This window comes from Alosa pseudoharengus, unplaced genomic scaffold, assembly GCF_046254945.1.
Source record: "Alosa pseudoharengus isolate Yale_2024_CS ecotype anadromous, Long Island Sound unplaced genomic scaffold, YU_APseudo_1.1 YU_APseudo_1.1_scf_1, whole genome shotgun sequence".
NCBI classification, from domain to species: Eukaryota; Metazoa; Chordata; class Actinopteri; order Clupeiformes; family Clupeidae; genus Alosa; species Alosa pseudoharengus.
The window spans coordinates 53196186-53216026 of NW_027468564.1; the positions used below are offsets into that span (position 1 = coordinate 53196186).

At 52.0% G+C, this 19841-nt stretch overlaps 1 protein-coding gene across 4 annotated transcripts in view; it reads left to right on the forward strand.

The window, feature by feature from the left end:
* Positions 1–19841, forward strand: part of LOC143132958 (E3 ubiquitin-protein ligase SMURF2-like) — a 65275-nt gene that overhangs the window by 30725 nt on the left and 14709 nt on the right. Inside the window, exons 4-12 of one of the 4 annotated variants that reach the window (XM_076292789.1) lie at positions 558–691; positions 4134–4199; positions 5226–5310; positions 6186–6269; positions 7965–8173; positions 12266–12350; positions 14041–14199; positions 15305–15361; positions 18392–18448. In XM_076292789.1, coding sequence (XP_076148904.1) covers positions 558–691; positions 4134–4199; positions 5226–5310; positions 6186–6269; positions 7965–8173; positions 12266–12350; positions 14041–14199; positions 15305–15361; positions 18392–18448 — 936 coding nt within the window. The remainder of the gene's footprint in view (positions 1–557; positions 692–4133; positions 4200–5225; positions 5311–6185; positions 6270–7964; positions 8174–12265; positions 12351–14040; positions 14200–15304; positions 15362–18391; positions 18449–19841) is intronic. The other 3 variants (XM_076292797.1, XM_076292804.1, XM_076292809.1) reach the window with 3 other exon arrangements.

Sequence of the window (19841 nt, forward strand, 5' to 3'; positions counted from 1 at the left end):
TGTGTGTGTGGGGGGGTGTTGTTGGTGAGACGTGATGTGGGGGACTTCCTCTGTAGTCATGGCGACGTGGCGCGGCGAGGCAGACAGACGTGCATGTCAGACTGTATCCAAGTCACAGACAGTGTTAACCACATGCTCGCCGCAATGACTGGCTGAAAGGAGAAGAGGAAAAAGCAGAAATAACACCTTGTGTGTGTGTGTGTGTGTGTGTGTTTGTGGGGGACTGACAGTTGTTAAACTTCTCAAACCAGACTACGATCAGAGTTGCATCAACTTCTATGAACCTCAGTCAATACTCAATCCTGCCAGTAACAGATATTATTACTGTAAATATAAAGGAATCTGCTACTGTTCTAGCCAAAAACCTACTATTAACATGGTTAAGACTATGATATCAAGATGATGAGTGTATGGTTAAGACTATGATATTAAGATGATAATAATATTTAGTCTACACAGTCATAAAATAGTCATAAAATATTATAGTAATATAATATAACATGGACTGCATGATTTCCTTGACAATAAAAGCGTATTTCTCCTGTGTCTGTGTGCAGGTATATCGGGAAATCGGACTCCATCACCATCAGTGTGTGGAACCATAAGAAGATCCATAAGAAGCAGGGCGCAGGTTTCCTGGGATGCGTGAGACTCCTGTCCAACGCCATCAACCGCCTCAAAGACACTGGCTGTAAGTTCAGCACTCTATTCAATGACTTCTCTCTTTATCTATCATAGCAAGATTACACGGCGTAACATTCTCAGGCACTGTGTCTGAATGCAGGCGTGGACCAGACTGTTTAGGATTTGAAAATAGATAATTATATATACCGTCTTCGAGAGATTTTTGATACCTTCAGGGACAAGTCTTTCTCACTTTAAGCCCTAAACATTAAGAATACACGTCATCTTTACAGAGGCTAACCACGGCCTGAGGACCACTTGCTCCAGTGTGTGTGTGTGTGTGTGTGTGTGTGTGTATAAACACCACAAGACCACATGACTTTTGTGAAATCATCAGCATGACTGCACATCCGTCTCTTATGCAGACATCTAATTTTATATCAGCAGCCCCGGGACCTACATGGCGGGGCTGGAGGCCGGGCAGAAATGAATAGGCCATAAAAGTGCTGTGTGCTTGACTTCCCTGTGGCTGCCCTCAGAGCAGTGCAGAGCACGCCGGCCACTCACAGCCTCTGCCATTAACTTAGCTATTGATTGATGGCCGTATGGATGTCTGGCACCGCTCCTCGCCTTCGCCCCCCCCCCCCCCTCACCCCCACCCTACTGCCCCTGGCCCTGGCTGGCCGGCTGTGGGTTGGGTGCCAGCCTGGCTGGCTGGCTGGCTGCCTGGCTGGCTGTCTAGGCTGGGCACGGGGGGCCGTCACAGTCACCACTGCACCCCCAGAGGAGGCACCTGGGAGCCATGGCTCATCTGTGGCAGCGATGGCGGCGGTGACGCCACCACCACCACCACCATTGGTCCACCGCTCTCTGGAGGCCCTCCAGCTGCCTCCAGACATCAGCACACCGGCCCCCAACTAGAGGAGACTGTGGCTGAGACATATAGACCCCCATGTGCAGTATTACTGTGGCTGAGGCATATAGACCCCCATGTGCAGTATTACTGTGCAGTATTACTGTGGCTGAGGCATATAGACCCCCATGTGCAGTATTACTGTGGCTGAGGCATATAGACCCCCATGTGCAGTATTACTGTGCAGTATTACTGTGGCTGAGACATATAGACCCCCATGTGCAGTATTACTGTGGCTGAGGCATATAGACCCCCATGTGCAGTATTACTGTGCAGTATTACTGTGGCTGAGACATATAGACCTCCATGTGCAGTATTACTGTGCAGTATTACTGTGGCTGAGACATATAGACCCCCATGTGCAGTATTACTGTGGCTGAGACATATAGACCTCCATGTGCAGTATTACTGTGGCTGAGGCATATAGACCCCCATGTGCAGTGTTACTGTGGCAAGTGACCACCTATGTGTAAGGCGGTGTTATTATGGGGCATTTCTGTAACAATCTATATTTTAGTATGTAGACGCTGACTTAAGTGCTACAGCCACCCTGTTAGCCAAGTGATGTCATGGCAGATGTGGCGGCCGCGGGTGCTGTCTGTTGCCGTGAAACCGTCGCCTTGCCTATGGAGATGACGCCACCACCTTCACGCGCGCTGGCGGTGTTGCTCAGACGTCTGCAGCATGAAAGACTAATTTTCCACTACGTTACCCTTTAATGTGTTTATCTAGCCCCCCCCCCTTCTTTTCACACGATCGTTAACATCCCAGACCTCTCTAACGATGTCCTCTCGCAGTGATTGGGCATGTTACACCATTTTACGTGATGACTTCATTCTCTTCACAAGGTGTGTGTGGTGTTTTTTTTGCCTCTGCTCAGCACCTTTCTAAAGTGCTTTTTTTCCCAGAGCAAGTTGCTTCTTGGGCGTAATGTGTAGGTATTGGGTTTGTATCGATGCTTTGGAGCGCAGACGTGCCCGTGGCCCAGCTGTGAGGCTGCGCTGTTTTTAGCCCAGGCCACCGCGCCGCCGCCGCCGCTGTTGTTGCTGTTGCCGTTGCCGTTGTCTCCTGCCCTGCCGTCAGCGTTTGCAAAAGGGCCCGCAGGGGCCAGGAAGCGCGTCTGGCCGCCGCTCCTGTCTCTCTGTCTTTCTCGGCTGCCACGGGCTTGTGGTTGAGCCGTGACAGCCGGCGGCCGCTGCCGTCGCCACGTTTCCTCGAAGCTCGCCACGCGGCGTGCGGGCGAGCGAGCGAGTGGAGCGGAACAGATGGGGAGCGGAGAGGAGTAGAGCAGACATGCAAAGCACCACCAGATCTTTATCTCCTCTGACAATCGCTGTCTGTCTTCCTCTCGCTTCCATTCATTGCTTGTTGCTATCTTCAGACACTTTCTCTCTGTCTTTCTTTATTTGTCTCTCCTTATTTCTTTCTCTCTCTCTCTCTCTCTCTCTCTCTCTCTGTTCTCTCTTCTTTTTCTCACCTCATCTCTAGTTGTGCTAGACTGGCATGAAACCCCATCATAGTCGTTGTTAATGCAGGTATATGTCGGAGTCTTAGCTGTGTAGCCAGTTAAGAATACACACAGCAGACTTCTCTTTCTTGTGGTCAAACCCCCCCCCACCCCCACCCCCCTCCTGCACCCTCCACCACACAACCTTTGTACTCATCCGTCTGTGTTCAGTGCACTGCCAAATGATCTTCAGATGTTTGCACGCGGCTTTGGTTACATTTTGGGGTGTTTTTTTTTCTTCTTTACTCCCACCCTCCTTCCTTGGAAACTGCTTACCATTCCAGCCGTGTAACCGTTACCCTGGCAGTGTTTAGTCTAGACGAGCATCCTGAGTGGGATTCACATGACAGGCAGACAGCACCAGGGCCGCATGGTCAGGTTCCCGCTTGTCTGTCTGTCGGCGGGGGAAAGGGGGGGGGGGGAAGGTGGAGGTATTGGGGCCGCAGGGTACATGGTGGATGTTTTGTCCGTTCTGCCACTTTCCAACAACCCTCCTCCAACAGCTATCTACTCCCATTAAAACAGTCCTGCAACCCCCCCCCCCCCCCATCCATGGCCCTGTCTGAAATTGCGTGCGTCTTCGGTGGAAAACGTAGCAGATCTTGGAAGCGCAGACCAGAGACCAAAGGGTTGTGCAAACCTAAGCTGACATTTACAAGCGGAGCCCCGGTGAGCCACGCTTGGTCGGGGGGTTCAGCAGCACTGCCGTGGACATGACTCACCCTGACCAACCCCACCCAGCCCCCACCCAACACACTCCACCCCGACTCGCCCCTGCCCCCCTCCCCTCCCCTCCGAACCTTAAACCCCCGTCACTAGTGCTGTGGCGAGCTCGGACCCGAACTCTCTCAGATGTCGGTGAACTCCAGCGAGCTGTTATGTCTGCACGCTGGCCTTTCATGTTTAACCGTACCAGATTGTTTGGCAGCGGCGGTTTGGGAGAGGAATGTGTGGCAGTCCGGAATCGTTCCATTTTTTCTCCCCCTCCTTCTCCTCCTTTTTTCTCTCTCTCTCTCGCTCTCCCTTTTTTTTTCTCTTGTGTCGCTGTGTTGGTTGAGGTTGCTTAATGCTGTCTCCTTTAATCAACAGATCACAGACTTGACCTCAACAAGCTGGGCCCCAATGACAATGAAACTGTGAGGGGCCAGATTGTGGGTGAGTAGCAACTTCCCTGAAGTCACTTATCGTCTCCGTCTGTCTGTCGGTCTCTATCTCTGTCTGTCTCAGTCCCTCTCTCTCTCTCTCTCTCCCTCTCTCGTTTTGCTTCGCGATCTGTCTCAGTCCCTCTCTCTCTCTCTCTCTCCCTCTCTCGTTCGCTCGCTCTCTCTCTCTCCCTCTCTCTCTCTCTCTCTCTCTCTCGTTCGCTCGCTCGCTCTCTCTCTCTCTCTCTCTCTCTCTCTCTCTCTCTCTCTCTCTCGTTCGCTCGCTCGCTCTCTCTCTCTCTCTCTCTCTCCCTCTCTCTCTCTCTCTCTCTCTCTCTCTCTCTCTCTCTCGTTCGCTCGCTCGCTCTCTCTCTCTCGCTCGCTCTCTGACAAACAGTCACACACACATGCACACACACTCACGCACACATACACACACCAGCACTTAAGACTCCAGACTCATTGCACATCATCCTTGAATCTGTCTGGAAACTGAGTCGTGTACGTGTGTTTAAGTGTGTGCTTGTGTGTGTGTTTAAGTGTGTGTGTGTGTGTGTGTGTGTGTGTGTGTGTATATGAGCAAGCAAGGGAGAGAGGGGAAACCAAAAACCACTCCTATTGCTGAGCCGCTTGGCCCTCTGTCGTGGCTCTGAACCACGTACATCTGCTTGGCGTGGCGTCGCTCTCACCCCCCCCCCCCCCCCCCAGCCAGAGTCGTAGCGCTGTTGCTCACCACAGCACGCGTCTACTCCATCCATCAGCAACACACACCAGCACAGGAATACCTCTGTCCCCAGTGCGGCAGCACTTCGTCTTAATCAGTCCCAGTCTTACTCACGCACACGTCACGTGCACACACATACACACACACACACACGCACACACACACACACTTACAGATGCACACAGTCTCTGCACACAGTCTCTACACACGCACGTACACATTCACACACACACACACACACACGTGTAGCATGTGTCCTGTTTCTGGACGAGCTTGTCATCGGTGTCTGTGTTGTGTTTTGGTTTCTTCTCACAGTGAGCCTGCAGTCTCGCGACCGCATCGGCACTGGAGGGCCCGTGGTGGACTGCAGCCGGCTGTTCGACAACGACTTACCTGACGGGTGCGTTCTTCTTTCTCACCCCCCCCCCCTCTCCCTGCCTCCCTCTCTCTTCCTTCCCTCCTTCCTTCCTTCCCTCCTGCTCACGTCCCTCTATCTCTCCTTCACCCCGCTTCCCTCCCGCTGTCCCCTTCCTCTATCTCTCCATCTGTCTTTCACTCCATGTCCCTCCTCCCTCCCTCCATCTCTCTTTCACGCTTTCATTCCTTCCACCTCTCCCTCCCTCCCTCCCTCCATCTCTCCTCCCTCCCTCCATCCCTCACGCTGGCTGTCTGCAGCCCTGTCACCAGTGACTGGGTGTGTGTGCCCACCAGTGGCCCGAGGGGGTTGAGGGGGGGGCGGGGGTTGGTGGGGCGGGGGTTGGGGGTTGGCTGGCAGTTAAAGCTGGTTTACAGTATAGGCTTATGGCAATGACCTTCTCACTTTGCATGCTGGTCATAAATCACCTGGGGGTCGGCCGGCTGGAGTTGGCCCAGTGCTGCCCCAAACACAGCGGTGCACTGTTTGTCTGCAGGCTTGACCGTGTGTGTGTGTGTGTGTGTGTGTGTGTGTGTGTGTGTGTGTGTGTGTGTGTGTGTGTGTGTGTGTGTGTGTGTGTGTGTGTGTGTGTGTGTGTGTGTGTGTGTGTGTGTGTGTGTGTGTGTGTGTGTGTGTGTGTGTGTGTGTGTGTGTGTGTGTGTGTGTGTGTGTGTGTGTGAGAGAGAGTGTGAGAGAGAGACTGACTGCATATTTGCATAGATACGACTTAATGCATGTGTATATGTGTTCGTGTCAAAGAGAGGGCAGATTTATGCACGAATGTGAATGATTTACACATTCTGTCTCTGTGATTCACTGTGCGTGCGCGTGTGTGTGTGTGTGTATGTATGGGTCTGCAGCTGGGAAGAGAGGAGAACCGTGTCTGGCCGGATCCAGTACCTCAACCACATCACGCGCACCACTCAGTGGGAGAGACCCACCAGGTGAGTGTCTGTCCCACTTCACCCAGCCGCCAGCTCCACCACAGACACCCGGCACTTGCTAACATTTCACCAGTGCGCCCAGACGCGCCACCGCAACCAGGCCAATTACCATATTTTCCAGTCACGTCCCGCTCTCGAGAGTCAAGAATTTCCGTCCACAATCGTGGCCAACTGGTCGTCTACTGCTAATTTGGACAGACGGCTGGCCAACTCTCATGCCCTGATTGCCTCGGGACAGAGTCCCAGGCAGATTGAACCTCTCAAACAGACTGACTGTCCCCATCCCTCCTATTCTGTCCCGTTTCCCACTTGTACGAATGGTAATAACCAATAACTTCAAGCACACATTTCTTACGAATTTTGTATATAAAACTATCATTTAATACTAATTTGTTGTGATAATTTAGCCTTTATCCAACATCACAGCTCTCTAACTACCATAACAATATTGTGTCTAATCAGTACATTTCTGAAATGTTATTTATATTTTGGTGAAGTGACTTACTTACACAATACTCTAAGGAGCCCTTAAAGTGCTGCTTGTGTTTAGCTCAGTAAAAGGGAAATTGGCTCGGCTAAATAAGCAAACAAATAAACGACTCTATACAGTTGTTTTTTTCCCCCTTTTTTTTTTTTTTGTTTGTTTTCCTGCGGGTGGGTTGTTGTCGGGGCGGGGCGGGCCAGAGCGGAGGAGATAGCCACGGCGTCTGCGGCGCTGGAAGTGTGGAGACTCAGACAGACGCAGCCAGTCTGGCCGGCTAGACGGCTGGCTGCAGGGCTGACCCAACTACCTCCCACCCCCCCTAACACACACACACACACACACACACACACACACACACACACACACACCCCGCTCGCTCTCGACACGGCCCCCACACCCTCTCAGTGCTTAACACAGCTCTTCCTGCCTCAGCGCCAGTGAGCTACACAGGAGACAAACACACACACACACACACACACATTCATTCAAACTCACACCCACTCACTGTTAAACACGCATATAGAGGGACACATTAACCTACATACACACACACACACACTCACACACACACACACACTCACACACACACACACACACACACACACACACACACACACACACACACACACACACACACTCACACACACACACACACTCACACACACACACACACACACACACACTCACACACTACACTTCACAGCCAACATATGCATTGCATTACTCTCATGGTTGCAAATGTGACCTCCAAATTAGGACATAAACACAGACCTTGATATGTTTTCCACTAGTGATTCTGTCATCATATCTAATTTTGCCGGCCTGGGTGCCCCCACATGATGAGTTGTGGGGGAAGTGAAACCAGCGGCATCACATGCACACATACACACACATGCAGTATTTTAGGATCATCACCACATCAGCTCCATGTAAATATACACATCTATAGGACTAGATGACAGTCACGCTCAACATTCTCTCTCTCTCTCTCTCTCTCTCTCTCTCTCTCTCTCCCCCCACCCCTCTTTCTGTATCCTTCCTTCAATCGCTCTCTCTCTCTCTCTCTCTCTCTCTCTCACTGTCTCTCGCTCTCTCCCCACCCCTCTTTCTCTTCTCTCTCTCTCTCTCCACCCCTCTTTCTGGATCCTTCCATCAATCTCTCTCTCTCTCTCTCTCTCTCTCTCTCTCTCTCTCTCTCTCTCTTTCTCTAGGCCTGCGTCGGAATACTCTAGCCCCGGCCGGCCCAGCAGCTGCCTGGTGGACGAGAACACGCCCGTCCTGGAAACGAACGGCGCGTCGAGCGGGCAGCAACTCCCGGGCGACCCTCGTGCGCAGGAGCGCCGCGTCCGCTCCCAGAGGCACCGCAACTACATGAGCCGCACCCACCTGCACTCCACCCCCGACCTGCCCGAGGGATACGGTCAGTCAGCTCTCACCGGCCGCCCCCAGAAACACCCATCCACCCATCACTATGGGGCTTTATGACATCATCCGTTACTATGGATACAGACATAACATAAACGTTGTATGTATGGATGTGTGTGTATGGATATGGATGCCTGCGCCCATAGATCTTTATTAGTATATTATTAGTATACTCAGTGAGATATGTAGATGGTACATGAGATGTAGCCTAGATGTGTGTGTGTGTGTGTGTGTGTGTGTGTGTGTGTGTGTGTGTGTGTGTGTGTGTGTGTGTGTGTGTGTGTGTGTGTGTATGAGTATGACGCAGTATTGGAAATCATATTGCAAGACAGGGAGTGCTGACACCTATGCAGTGCCTTTGATCCATTGAAGTTGCTCATTTGTTCTGGTTCAATGTGTTTTTTAAAATGGCTAGTGGGCCTGTCATATTTTGCACTGAGACTGCGTCTGACAGGTTCCCTCTCTACCAAAAGTGTGCGGCTACATTATAGGTGATGGCTGACGTGTAGTACCTATTGTGAAGTCGCAGTATGTATAAACGAAATGTAACGTCTGGCTCTGTGTCCGTGGTCCCAGTGGAGCCGTTTGTTGTGGTGGTGTAATGTGATCCGTCACGCTGGTGGAGCCTCTGGAGATGGAGATGCTTTTGGGCCTCTCATTGAGCAGGCTCTGGGCTGTGGGCGGCTATGTTGGCTTTATCCCCCTCATGTTGGCCACTTCATTTTTCACGTCACGTGGCCTGCATTCTCGGCAGTGCCAGGAAGACGCCGTGCACACACCCCCCCCCCCCCCCCCCCCTCCTTCTTGTCAGCGATGATGGACGAGTCTGGACCGCGTCCCCTTCCCACTGGCCTCCCCGAGCCTCTCATTAGTGCCGCTGTTTGTCTTCAGATAGCGTCCGCTGACAGAGTCACAACCCGCCGGTCTCGCTGCAAGGGTCACGCCAGGACGGCCTGGGTCAACTCCACCAGCGCCCGTGTCCACCTCCCCCGGTGCCAGGCCAGCACTCGGGGCGCTCTATGCCAGGAAAGGCAGCCGCGGGCGGCGGGGAGAGGGCTCTTCTAATGTGCCCGTCTGAGATGATGGTCCGTCCAAAGAGGGTTGATAGCGGCGTGATCCGATTAGGCTCGTGGAGCTGTGCCTCTGATGGGAAGGGTTTAAGATGGAGATGGAGATCGGGGCCGTGCTGGTATATTGGCCTCTTAGAGTTCTGCAGGAGTAGACTGACCTTGTTAAATATGAGTGTCACACACAGTTAGGCATGCCTCCCCCTCCCTCTCCTCCTCTTCCTCCTCCTCTTCCTCCTCCTCCTCACCATCCCAGCTCTCCACTGTTCTTTTCCTTCCTTCCCTCCCTCCCTCCCTCTCTCTCTCCCTCTCTCTCCCCCTCTCTCTCCCTCTCTCTCCCCCTCTCTCACACTTTCTCTCTCTTTCTCCCCCCCCCCTCCTCTCTCTCCCCCCTTCCTTTCCTTCTTGACACTCTTGCTTTCCCCTCTACCAAGAAAGTAGAGGTCATGACAGCCCTAATCAACACAGTCACAGCGTGTGTGGGTGTATGAGTGTGTCTGTGGGTGTATGAGTGTGTCTGTGTGTCTGTGGGTGTATGAGTGTGTCTATGTGTGTGTGTGTTTTAAAGCTCTGTGTTTGCAAACACTTCCCTGGGCTACGGAGCATTCCGACCGTGCTGAGTGATATTCCCAGAGAGAGAGAGAGAGAGAGAGAGAGAGAGACAGACACACACAGGGAAGGCATTTCCCTCATGAAGACTCGACGTGTCGAAAGGCCTGCTTTTTTGGCCAGCTCGTCAAAGTGTCTCTTCGAGCTGAGGTCATTGCAAAAAAATCCTGCTGGCGATATTGCACGAGCACATCAGTTTCAGGGCTGTTGACCTCGCTGGCCCGTGTCTCAGTTATTTGCTGATGGACTGTGGACCATAAGAATGCAGGCGTGTACGTTTGGTCAAAACACTGTGTCCTCAGATGACCAGGATCAGTTAATGTTTTAAAGGCCGGTGTGCCGCAGAGTCATCCTTTAAACAACTTCTTTATCTTGCCAGGTGCATGGTGCATACTGGTGGCCCATTGAGGTGTGTTGTTAGTAGAATTAAAGACTAGGGTCATCTCCTTTTAAGAAGATACACTTTTAGAGTATACTCTTTTTAGTTGATACTCTTTTAGAGCTGGTAGTGTGTGTGTGTGTGTGTGTGTGTGTGTGTGTGAGAATAGGTGTTGGTGGTCTCCTTTTGGAAGTTCTAAGATGTCACACACATAGTTTTCAACATGGAGAGCGAGCACATGCTCTTGGAAGTCGGAGTAGCAGTAGTAGTGACATCACATGGATTCTGTGGAGGATGACCAAACGCTTCCCTTCCCCTGAGCACAAGACTTCTCTTCCAGCGCCTGTTTTTTTTTTTTTTAAATCCTGAAATGTTCCTCCATCTCTCAGAGAGAGAGAAAGCGAGACGGACGGTGATTCCGTCAATAGTGGTGTTATGGAGCGCGGTGGCGTAGCATCCACCCACTTGCCAGGCACAAATACATCCATCACAGCAGAACGAACGACATGGGTGGTTTGAGGCATGAGTGTAATTCTGTCCGAATCTTGAGAGGGGATTTAACTGCCTCTGGGTTGAGTCGAACGTTAATAATTCAACAAAGAGCTGTTGATGGCCTTGTTTTCTATACCAATAATAACTTTTCTATACCAGTGTTTCCCATACATTGACTTATTTGTGGCGGCCCACCACAATATCAACATTGACCACCACACAATGATTTTCCAGCTTGTACTAAATTGTGCTTAAATCTGGTTAGCATCATAACCATGCTGTGCTAATTTGTTGAAAAATGTTGTATTGAAGTTAATTCTGCAAACCAACCACCACAAATGGAATTCAATTCTGTGGGAAACACTGTATACCATGACATTCCGTCTGTGAATCGGTGCATTGGAGAGCAGCACAGGGCACGGTGGACGCTGCTGTCTCACTCTCTCCAGGAAGCGATTCCCTCTGTCCCAGCAGAGCGGAGTGTTTTGGAGTTTCTAGTGGTCCTTTTCCAAAACTCCATCCCATCTGCAAAATAGAACACAGCGTTGGATGGGTAATGCTCTTTTGATGTGTCTTGACGCATGGCCCTCTCTGATTGGTCGAGACAGCGCAGATTTACTGCGGTGAGCCTAGATGAGTGTGCCGTGGTCCTTGTTCCCGGTACTTGGCCAATTCTTCTTCTCCTTCTTCTTCTTTTTTTTTTGCGTTGGTTTGTTCGGTCTGAAGCGTTTGATGTCCGTGTAATGGCGCTGAGTGGCGTAATTGTGAACAGCACATAAGCAAGAGGAGAGGAGAGGAGAGAGCAGACCAAACCCAGCGCTGAGGAGGTGCGACTGGCACGGATTAGTCACAGTGAAAAGGGCCCTGAAGGAGAGCACTCAGTCCCCCACAACCAATCAGAGGGAAAGAGAATCAAATGGGGAAAGAGAAATGGATGGATGGTTGGATGATGGATGGATGGATGGATGAGTGGATGGATGGATGAGTGGTTGGAGAATGGGCCTGGGGTGTGGGGGTTGTGTATACATCTACTGTTGGGTGGTTTGCCTTGAGGAGTGCCAGGAAGAGCTAAGCATATGGAAACATCTCAGTCACGCAGTCCTGCAGACCTCCTCCCTGTCTCCCACACACACACACACACACACACACACACACACACACACACACACACACACACACACACGTGCACAGATGGCATGCGCCCCGCTCTGGGGCTCCAGCGGGAGAGTGTCTGGAGGCAGGCACATGCACACACACTCTCCCACAGTGTGTTCTAGTGGCTCAAATAGTTTCCAATTAAATGGATATGAATATATAAACACTTAGCAGCATTGTTTTTTTTTGTTTTGTTTTGTTTTGTTTGTCATTGATGTTTGTAGGGTTTGTTTTGTACAGTTTGTGTGTGCGTGTGCGTGTGTATAATTATTTGTGTGTGTGGGTGTGTGTGTGTGTGTGTGTGTGTATATGTGCGCGTGTGTGTGTGTGTGTGTTTGTACTGTTCCATGTGTGCTAACTCTACCCGTCTCCTTTGATCCTATAGAGCAGAGGACCACACAGCAGGGCCAGGTCTACTTCCTCCACACGCAGACTGGCGTCAGCACGTGGCATGACCCCAGAGTACCCAGGTACGCCACCCTACCCCACCTCACCACACCACACACCATGACCCCAGAGTACCCAGGTACGCCACCCCACCTCACCACACCACACCTCACCAGACCTCGCCGCCAACCCCCCCAAACAACCGCTCCACTCCTCCCTGACCCATCCATGTCGATCAGAATCAAAACACCAAAGATGACCAGAGTGGTCCAGAAAGCAGCCCCGAGCCGAGCCGAGCCGGCACGCTGGCCTGAGTGCAGCCTGTGGCGCGCGTTTGATCCCAGCGTCAGTATTGGCTCTCTGTGATGGCCTGCAGCTGGTGGAGAGGTGCACCATGCCCAGATCGGAGCTGTTGGTGTGGGGAGCCAAGCCGCTGTCCTTCACGAGCATGGCTGCCCTTTCAAGTATTATGTATTATGTCTGCAACCTGACATATTTATGCATACGCTGGAGAGGCTTAAGGGAAATCCAGCCGATTTGGAAGATAACTGTGTGTGTGTGTGTGTGTGTGTGTGAGCGAGAGAGAGAATATGTATTTGTGTGTGTGTGTGTGTGTGAGAGTATGTATTTGTGTGTGTGTGTGTGTGTGTGTGTGTGTGTGTGTGTGTGTGTGTGTGTGTGTGTGGCCCTGTTCACACAGCTCCAAAAAGTGGTCAGAAGGTTGTTAAAGTTGTTCCTTTTTCGTAATCTACGAGGCCCCAGTTGACCTCAGGTTCCTGCTGGTCAGCGCAGGGTAATCCCCTGATGCCGTCAATTCCTCCAGAGCTACACGACTGAGTGACCGACCTACGGACTCAGAGACCCCCATTTTTCGCAGCCGCTAAATAAACAGCTCCCTCTGTGGTCAAAACACCCGCCCTCAGCGCGGTGACTCAGCCAATTAGAGGCCTCGGGCCTTTTTCCAACGTCGCAGCCTGTTGGATAGCCGCTCCGAAGTAAAGGCATCCGATTGGCTGTCGCCCGTTGCCCTTTGTGGTCTTCGACTACACCCTGCCCCCACCCCCACCGCCGCCAGATGACCGATTTTCAGAACGCCACTCAGGCAGGGCCTTTCCCTTCCCACCAAAGTATGACTTGTGTTCCCGTGCGCATCGAGCCAAACCATGACATTTCGGAGTCAAAAAAACAGCACGCAGCACTCACAACTGTTTAAAGGGAAGAAGAAAAAAAATTAGACGTCGTTCGGTCTGCCGCCAGCAAACAGGAATGCTTACGGAATCTTCTAGACTTGCCCCTCCTTGGCCGCGCGCTGCAGCAGTAAAAGCTTAGGTGGGTATGCTCGGTGAGGTTAGAGCTTTGGAAAGTGCAGTGTTTGCCCAAACCGCATCAAAGAGCTCCCATTTGTTTTGTGTTGTTTTGCGAAGACTTTGTGAAAGTTGAGGGACACTGCCATGGGTTTTCTTTTTTTTTTTTTTTACTTTTGCTCTGAGGTCATTGTGTGTGTGAGTAAAACTTTGAGAGGACTTATCAATGACATAAGGTTGATAGCTGTGTGTGTGTGTGTGTGCGTGTGTGTGTGTGTGTGTGTAGGAGTTCTCAATGGGAGCAGAGCAATATCTTCACATGCATGCGATCATGTCTGCTCCCCCTTTGAATAGACCTCAGTGTGTATGTGACATTGCAGCTGCTTGGCTGATGATAAATGGTTTTCCTGCATGTTGACTGTGTGTGTGTGTGTGTTTGTGTGTGTGTGTGTGTGTGTGCTCTCCTCAGGGACCTGAGCAATGTGAACTGTGAGGAGCTGGGTCCTCTGCCGCCGGGCTGGGAGATTCGCAACACCGCCACGGGCCGCGTCTACTTCGTGGACCACAACAACCGCACCACGCAGTTCACCGACCCACGCCTCTCCGCCAACCTCCACCTGGTCCTCAAGTAGGTCTCCTTCCACACACACACACACACACACACACACACACACACATACGCTCCAAACACATGCATATACTGTACACGAGGGGTCTCAAACTTCGGCCCGCAGGCCAAATCTAAAAAAAACATTGCATTATCAGAAATAGCCGTTCTTTTTTGTAATATCCTTTAACACTGACGTGGCCCTCCAATCAGATGCCGTTGGCCGAACCCCCTTAGCTGGCCCCCAGCTCATTTGGCCCCCAGCTCATTTGAGTTTGAGACCCCTGCTGTACACAGACACACACACACCCCTACACACACACTTAGACACACACATACGTTCCAAACACATGCATATGCTGTACACAGACACAAACACACACCCCTACAAACAGTTATACACACACATATACGCTCCAAACACATGCATATACTGTACACACACTTATACACACACACTTATACACACACATACGGTCCAAACACATGCATATACTGTGCAGACACACACACACTTATAAACACACATACGCTCCAAACACATGCAAATACTGTACAGACACACACACACTCCTACATACACACTCCTACACACGCACACTTATACACACACATGCACTCCAAACACATGCACATACTGTACACACACACACACACACACACACACTCCCTCAGACCCGTCCCCCTAAACTCCAGCCTGCATGTTGGCGCAGCTCCATTTTAATTCAGGAAGTTCCATTCTGGTGAGATGGATGCATTCTTTAGGTCTCTGTTGACTACCTTGCTGCCCTCGGTTTGTTTTTGCCTCTTTCTCGTTTGTGTGTTATGACTTATGTGTGCGTGAGTGTGGCTGTTTTTGTGTGTGTGTGTGTGTGTGTGTGTGTGTGTGTGTGTGTGTGTGTGTGTGTGTGTGTGTGTGTGTGTGTGTGTGTTTTGCTGATTGGTTTTTTTGGCTCGGTGATTGTCAGACTACTCACTGTCATTTTCTGTGCCTGTTTTGTGCATTCTTCCTCACCCTCTCTCTCTCTCTCTCTCTCTCTCTCTCTCTCTCTCTCTCTCTCTCTCTCTCTCTCTCTCTCTCTCTCTCTCTCTCTCTCTCTCTCTCTCTCTCTCCCCTTCCATCCAGCAGTCCAAGCCCCAATGGTTCACGTGTTGGGATGGAGAGCCAGAACTCTAACCTCAGGTAACCCTCTCTTTCTTTATTTCTTTCCTTCTCTGTGTTTCCTTCGTTCTCTCTGGTCTGTCTGTGTCTCTCTGTACATATCTCCTCTCTGTCGTTCTTGTCTCTGCTCTCTGTGTTTGTCTCTCTCTGTCTCTCTGTCTGTACTTGGCTCCCGGCGCTCGGCCTCCTCGCTTAGCGCAGCACCCCAGGGGACGTGTCCCAAATCCCCCCCTTCATCCCCTTCCTCAGCCGCCTACCATCCAGGCACAGAACAGACCAATCAGGGAGCGTGGTACGGGGGGTGCAGGGGGTGGGGGTTGTCATTGGGGACACAGCCAGGGGGTTGATCGCTGTCATTGGGCCTGCTGTGCCTTCTCCCCTGGACAATGTGTCTGTTCTGATCCCCCTGCTAACCCACGTAGAGTGGCCGACACATGAGACACTGTGCAAAGGGGAGTACTGGCCTCTCTCTCTCTCTCTTTCCCTCCGTCTCTCTCCCTCTCTCTCTTCTCTCTCACGGTCTCTCTCTCTTCTCTCTCTCTCGCTGTCTGTCTGTCTCTCTCTCTCGTGTCTCGTGTCTCGGGCGCTGGGGTGCAGAAAATGAGCCGGTCCTTGGGAGGCTCTCCTGATGGAGTTGTCGAGTTAGCGGGCTGCGGAGAAGCAAGAGAGTCCGGGCACTCTCCAGTTTCTCCGCTCTCTCTCCCCAGCAGCTGTTCAAACAGCAACACGAGCAGCACGCACACACACACACACACACACACAGAGAGAGAAAGACAGACAGAATTTACCCACAGTGCTTTGCATGCAAGCGCTCCAGGTAAGAGATGGGGTTGCAGCAGCAGCACCCAATTACGTCGAGTATTGCGATTGGGAGAGTTCACAAAAATGCTCCCACTCAGCCCAAAAATAATATCTGGTGTTTGTACAAACCTGACTCTAACGTTCCTAGCCATCAGCTGTAATTAGGACCCGAGGCTGCGCACATCTTCACAGTTGAACTGTTGCATCTAGACCTCAACGGCACGGCAAGTGACGTGTTTAAAAAAAAAAAAAAAAAAAACGCTAAAAGAAAACATTGACAAAAATAGAAAAAGTCAAGCCTCGCGCTCCATGTTGAATTAGCGGCTTAATTGAAAGCATGGACATTCCGCGGGCAGAGTCGGTCTGTAGCGGAGCGTCGAGAGCCGTTGTAATGCTCGCTTGTCAGAGAGAATGTGTGCGGAACGGATCGCAGGAGAGATTTCTCAACCTGCGGCGTTTGCTTGGCCTGAAAACCGTGATTTGTCCCCCTAGGGCCCAGTGCGGGAAACGCAGGCCGATTTGTCATGCTGTTTTGTTGCCTTGGCAAGTTGCACAGAGATGTTGTGTTTCTTTCTCTTTCTCTTTTTATGGAGTATTAAAGGCATCCAGCAGAACGTGCACATATCGTTTCATTGTTTATGGGCCCAAAGCCGGAACCATAAACAACCATTACTGACAGACAACAGTCATGTAAACAGGCCAAACGGAACCAGATGGCTCGATAAGGGAGCGCGGCCTCACATGGGTGCTGTTTTTGGGGTGTGTGTATGGAGGGGAGGGGGGCGGGGGTATACGGTGAGGGGTGTATGTGTGTACGGTAAGGGGTGTGTAAGGGGGTGGGTTCTCCGAAAAGCGAAAAAAATAGTTTCTGGGGAGAGGCAGACACAACATTGTGCTTGGCTCGTGTGTGTACGTGCTGGTGAAACTGTGTGTGTGTCTGCACATGCACACGCTTGCATGTGTTTTTAGGAGGGAAAGGCAGAGATGGGAGGGAAACATGGGCGTGATGTGTTTAGACAGCGGGTGCACTCACAGAAATACACAGCAAAGCATGTTTGTCAGATAAGTCCAAGCCCAGAGTGGAGTACATTTCTCTGTGTGTGTCTGTCTGTGGGCTAGCGTCTCACATCTCTGTGTTCTTCTCTATATGTTGTCTGTATATATGTGTATGTAGGATTTACATCTGCTTACTCTCTACATATATGTGGATATGTCTCTCTATGTTGATATACTGGTCATGGCTGTTTAAGTGTGTCGTGTGTCGTGTGTGTGTGTGTTGTGTATAGGTCTGGTTGGGTACTTGTGTTTGTGCGTACAGTGTATCTGTGTGTATATGTGTGTGTGTGTGTAGGTAGGTAGGGAGGGGTATGTGTGCGTGTGTAGGTGTGTAGGGATATATGTGTGTGTGTGGGGGGAGAGGCCAATCCAAGTTGAGTGCCAGCAGCTCCAGCTGGGTCTTATCAGTGTGAAGCCCTCACTCCCTCCACGCAGCTCAGCCTGCTTCCCTGGGACCCAGGCCACCTCACACTCATCCCTCCATCCTGGGGAGAAGAGATGGGGAGGAAAACGGGGGAGAGAGAGAGAGAGAGAAGGGGGGATGGGGGGGAGGGTAGAAGATGGCAATAGAGGGAGTGAGATGTGAGAATGTGAAGGGAGGAAGAGAAAAGGGGAGGCTAGAGGGAGAGGGAGAGATGGGGAGACAGACAGACAGACAGACAGACAGACAGACAGACAGACAGACAGACAGACAGACAGACAGACAGACAGACAGACAGACAGACAGACAGACAGACAGACAGACAGACAGACAGACAGACAGACAGACAGACACAGAGAGAGAGACAGAGAGAGAGACAGAGAGAGAGACAGAGAGAGAGACGGGGAGAGAGAGACGGGGAGGAGAAGGAGAGAGAAATGGAGGTTGGTTCCGTCGGGCAAAAAAGAGAGAGAACATGTTTGGATGGAGCCGCTGCCGCATTCGCAACATACTGTACTTCTGGGCCCACACCACATTTAGCGTTGCAAGCGCGTCCTCAGAGGCAGCCAAGCGGCGCGGAGCTGAGCGGAGGCCAGCCGGCGCCGGGCCAGCGCGGAGCAACTCCGCCATCTGACTCAGTGCAGCGCAGCGCAGGGCTGTTTGTGCTGTAAATGTGCTGTTTATTTGAGGCTTTCATGTGCTGTTTGCTCAGTAAATCTTTGGGATCTGTTGTCTGCGTGTCTAGTAATGCCACGCGCATGTTTGCTCCTCAGGGCCTCCGACGACTGCAGGCTGCAGGGCTCAGCCCTCACGTCAGACGAGAAGGGAAAGTAAGTGTGTGTGTGTGTGTGTGTGTGTGTGTGTGTGTGTGTGTGTGTGTGTGTGTGTGTGTGTGTGTGTGTGTGTGTGTGTGTGTGTGTGTGTGTGTGTGTGTGTGTGTGTGTGTGTGTGTGCTGGGCCTTCAACAGGCCTGTCTGGCTGCACAGAGGTGTGTGTGTATCAGACAGGCGCGCACAGGGGAGAGAGAGGAGTGTGTGTGCTCCCAGCGTGTGTGTGTGCGCTCCCAGTGTGTGTGTGTGCTCCCAGAGTGTGTGTGAGCTGTGCTGGGCCTTCAGCAGGCCTCTCTGGCTGCACGGCGGTGTGTGTGTGGGTCTGAGGGTCAGACAGGCGCGCGCAGGGCACAGAGAGGAGTCTTTGGAGCATCTGTGAGCAGCTGCAGCCTGTGTGAGAACATGCACTCACTCCTAGGCCTCTCTGTGCCTCTCCAAGCATCAGGGGTCAAACCAGAGGTCAAGCTGTAGCTAGTAGGCCTCTGACAAGGCCTCAGCCCAAGTTGGAGCCTCTGTGAGTAGCTGCAGCCTGTGTGAGCACAAGCACTCTTCCCCAAGCCTCTCCAAGCATCAGGGGTCAAGTCAGAGGTCAGCAGTAGCTAGTAGGCCTCTCACAAGGCCTCAGCCTAAGTTGGAGCCTATGTGAGCAGCTGGGGCCTGTGGGTGGGTGTGTGTGTGTGGCGGGGTGCTGCAGTGGGTCTAGCACAGCTCTCTGTGTCTCTACAAGCAGCTAGGCCCAAGTTGGGGCCTCTGTGAGCAGCTGGAGCCTGTGTGAGCAACAGGCCCCTCTCTCTCTCCCTCTCTGTGTGTGTGCGCGCGCGCGCGTGTGTGTGTGTGGCTGTGGGTGCTGCAGTGGGTCTAGCACAGCTCTCTGTGTCTTTCCTAGCATCAGGGGTCAAGTCAGAGGTCAGCAGTAGCTAGTAGGCCTCTGGCAAGGCCTCAGCCTAAGCTGGGGCCTATGTGAGCAGCTGGAGCCTGTGTGTGTGGGGGGGGGGTGGCTGTGTGTGTGTGGGGGTGCTGCAGTGGGTCTAGCACAGCTCTCTGTGTCTCTACAAGCATCTAGGCCCAAGTTGGGGCCTCTCTGAGCAGCTGGAGCCAGTGTGAGCAATAGGGGCCTATGTGTGTGTGTGTGTGTGTGTGGGTGGGTGGGTGGGTGGGTGGCTGGTTGTGTGTGTGGGTGTGAGGGGTCTGCAGTGGGTCTAGCACAGCTCTCTGTGTCTATCCAAGCATCTAGGCCCAAGTCAGGGCCTCTCTGAGCAGCTGGAGCCTGTGTGAGCAATAGGGGCCTATGTGTGTGTGTGTGTGTGTGTGGGGGGGGTGGGTGGGTGGGGGTGTGTGGGTGTGAGGGGTCTGCAGTGGGTCTAGCACAGCTCTCTGTGTCTCTACAAGCATC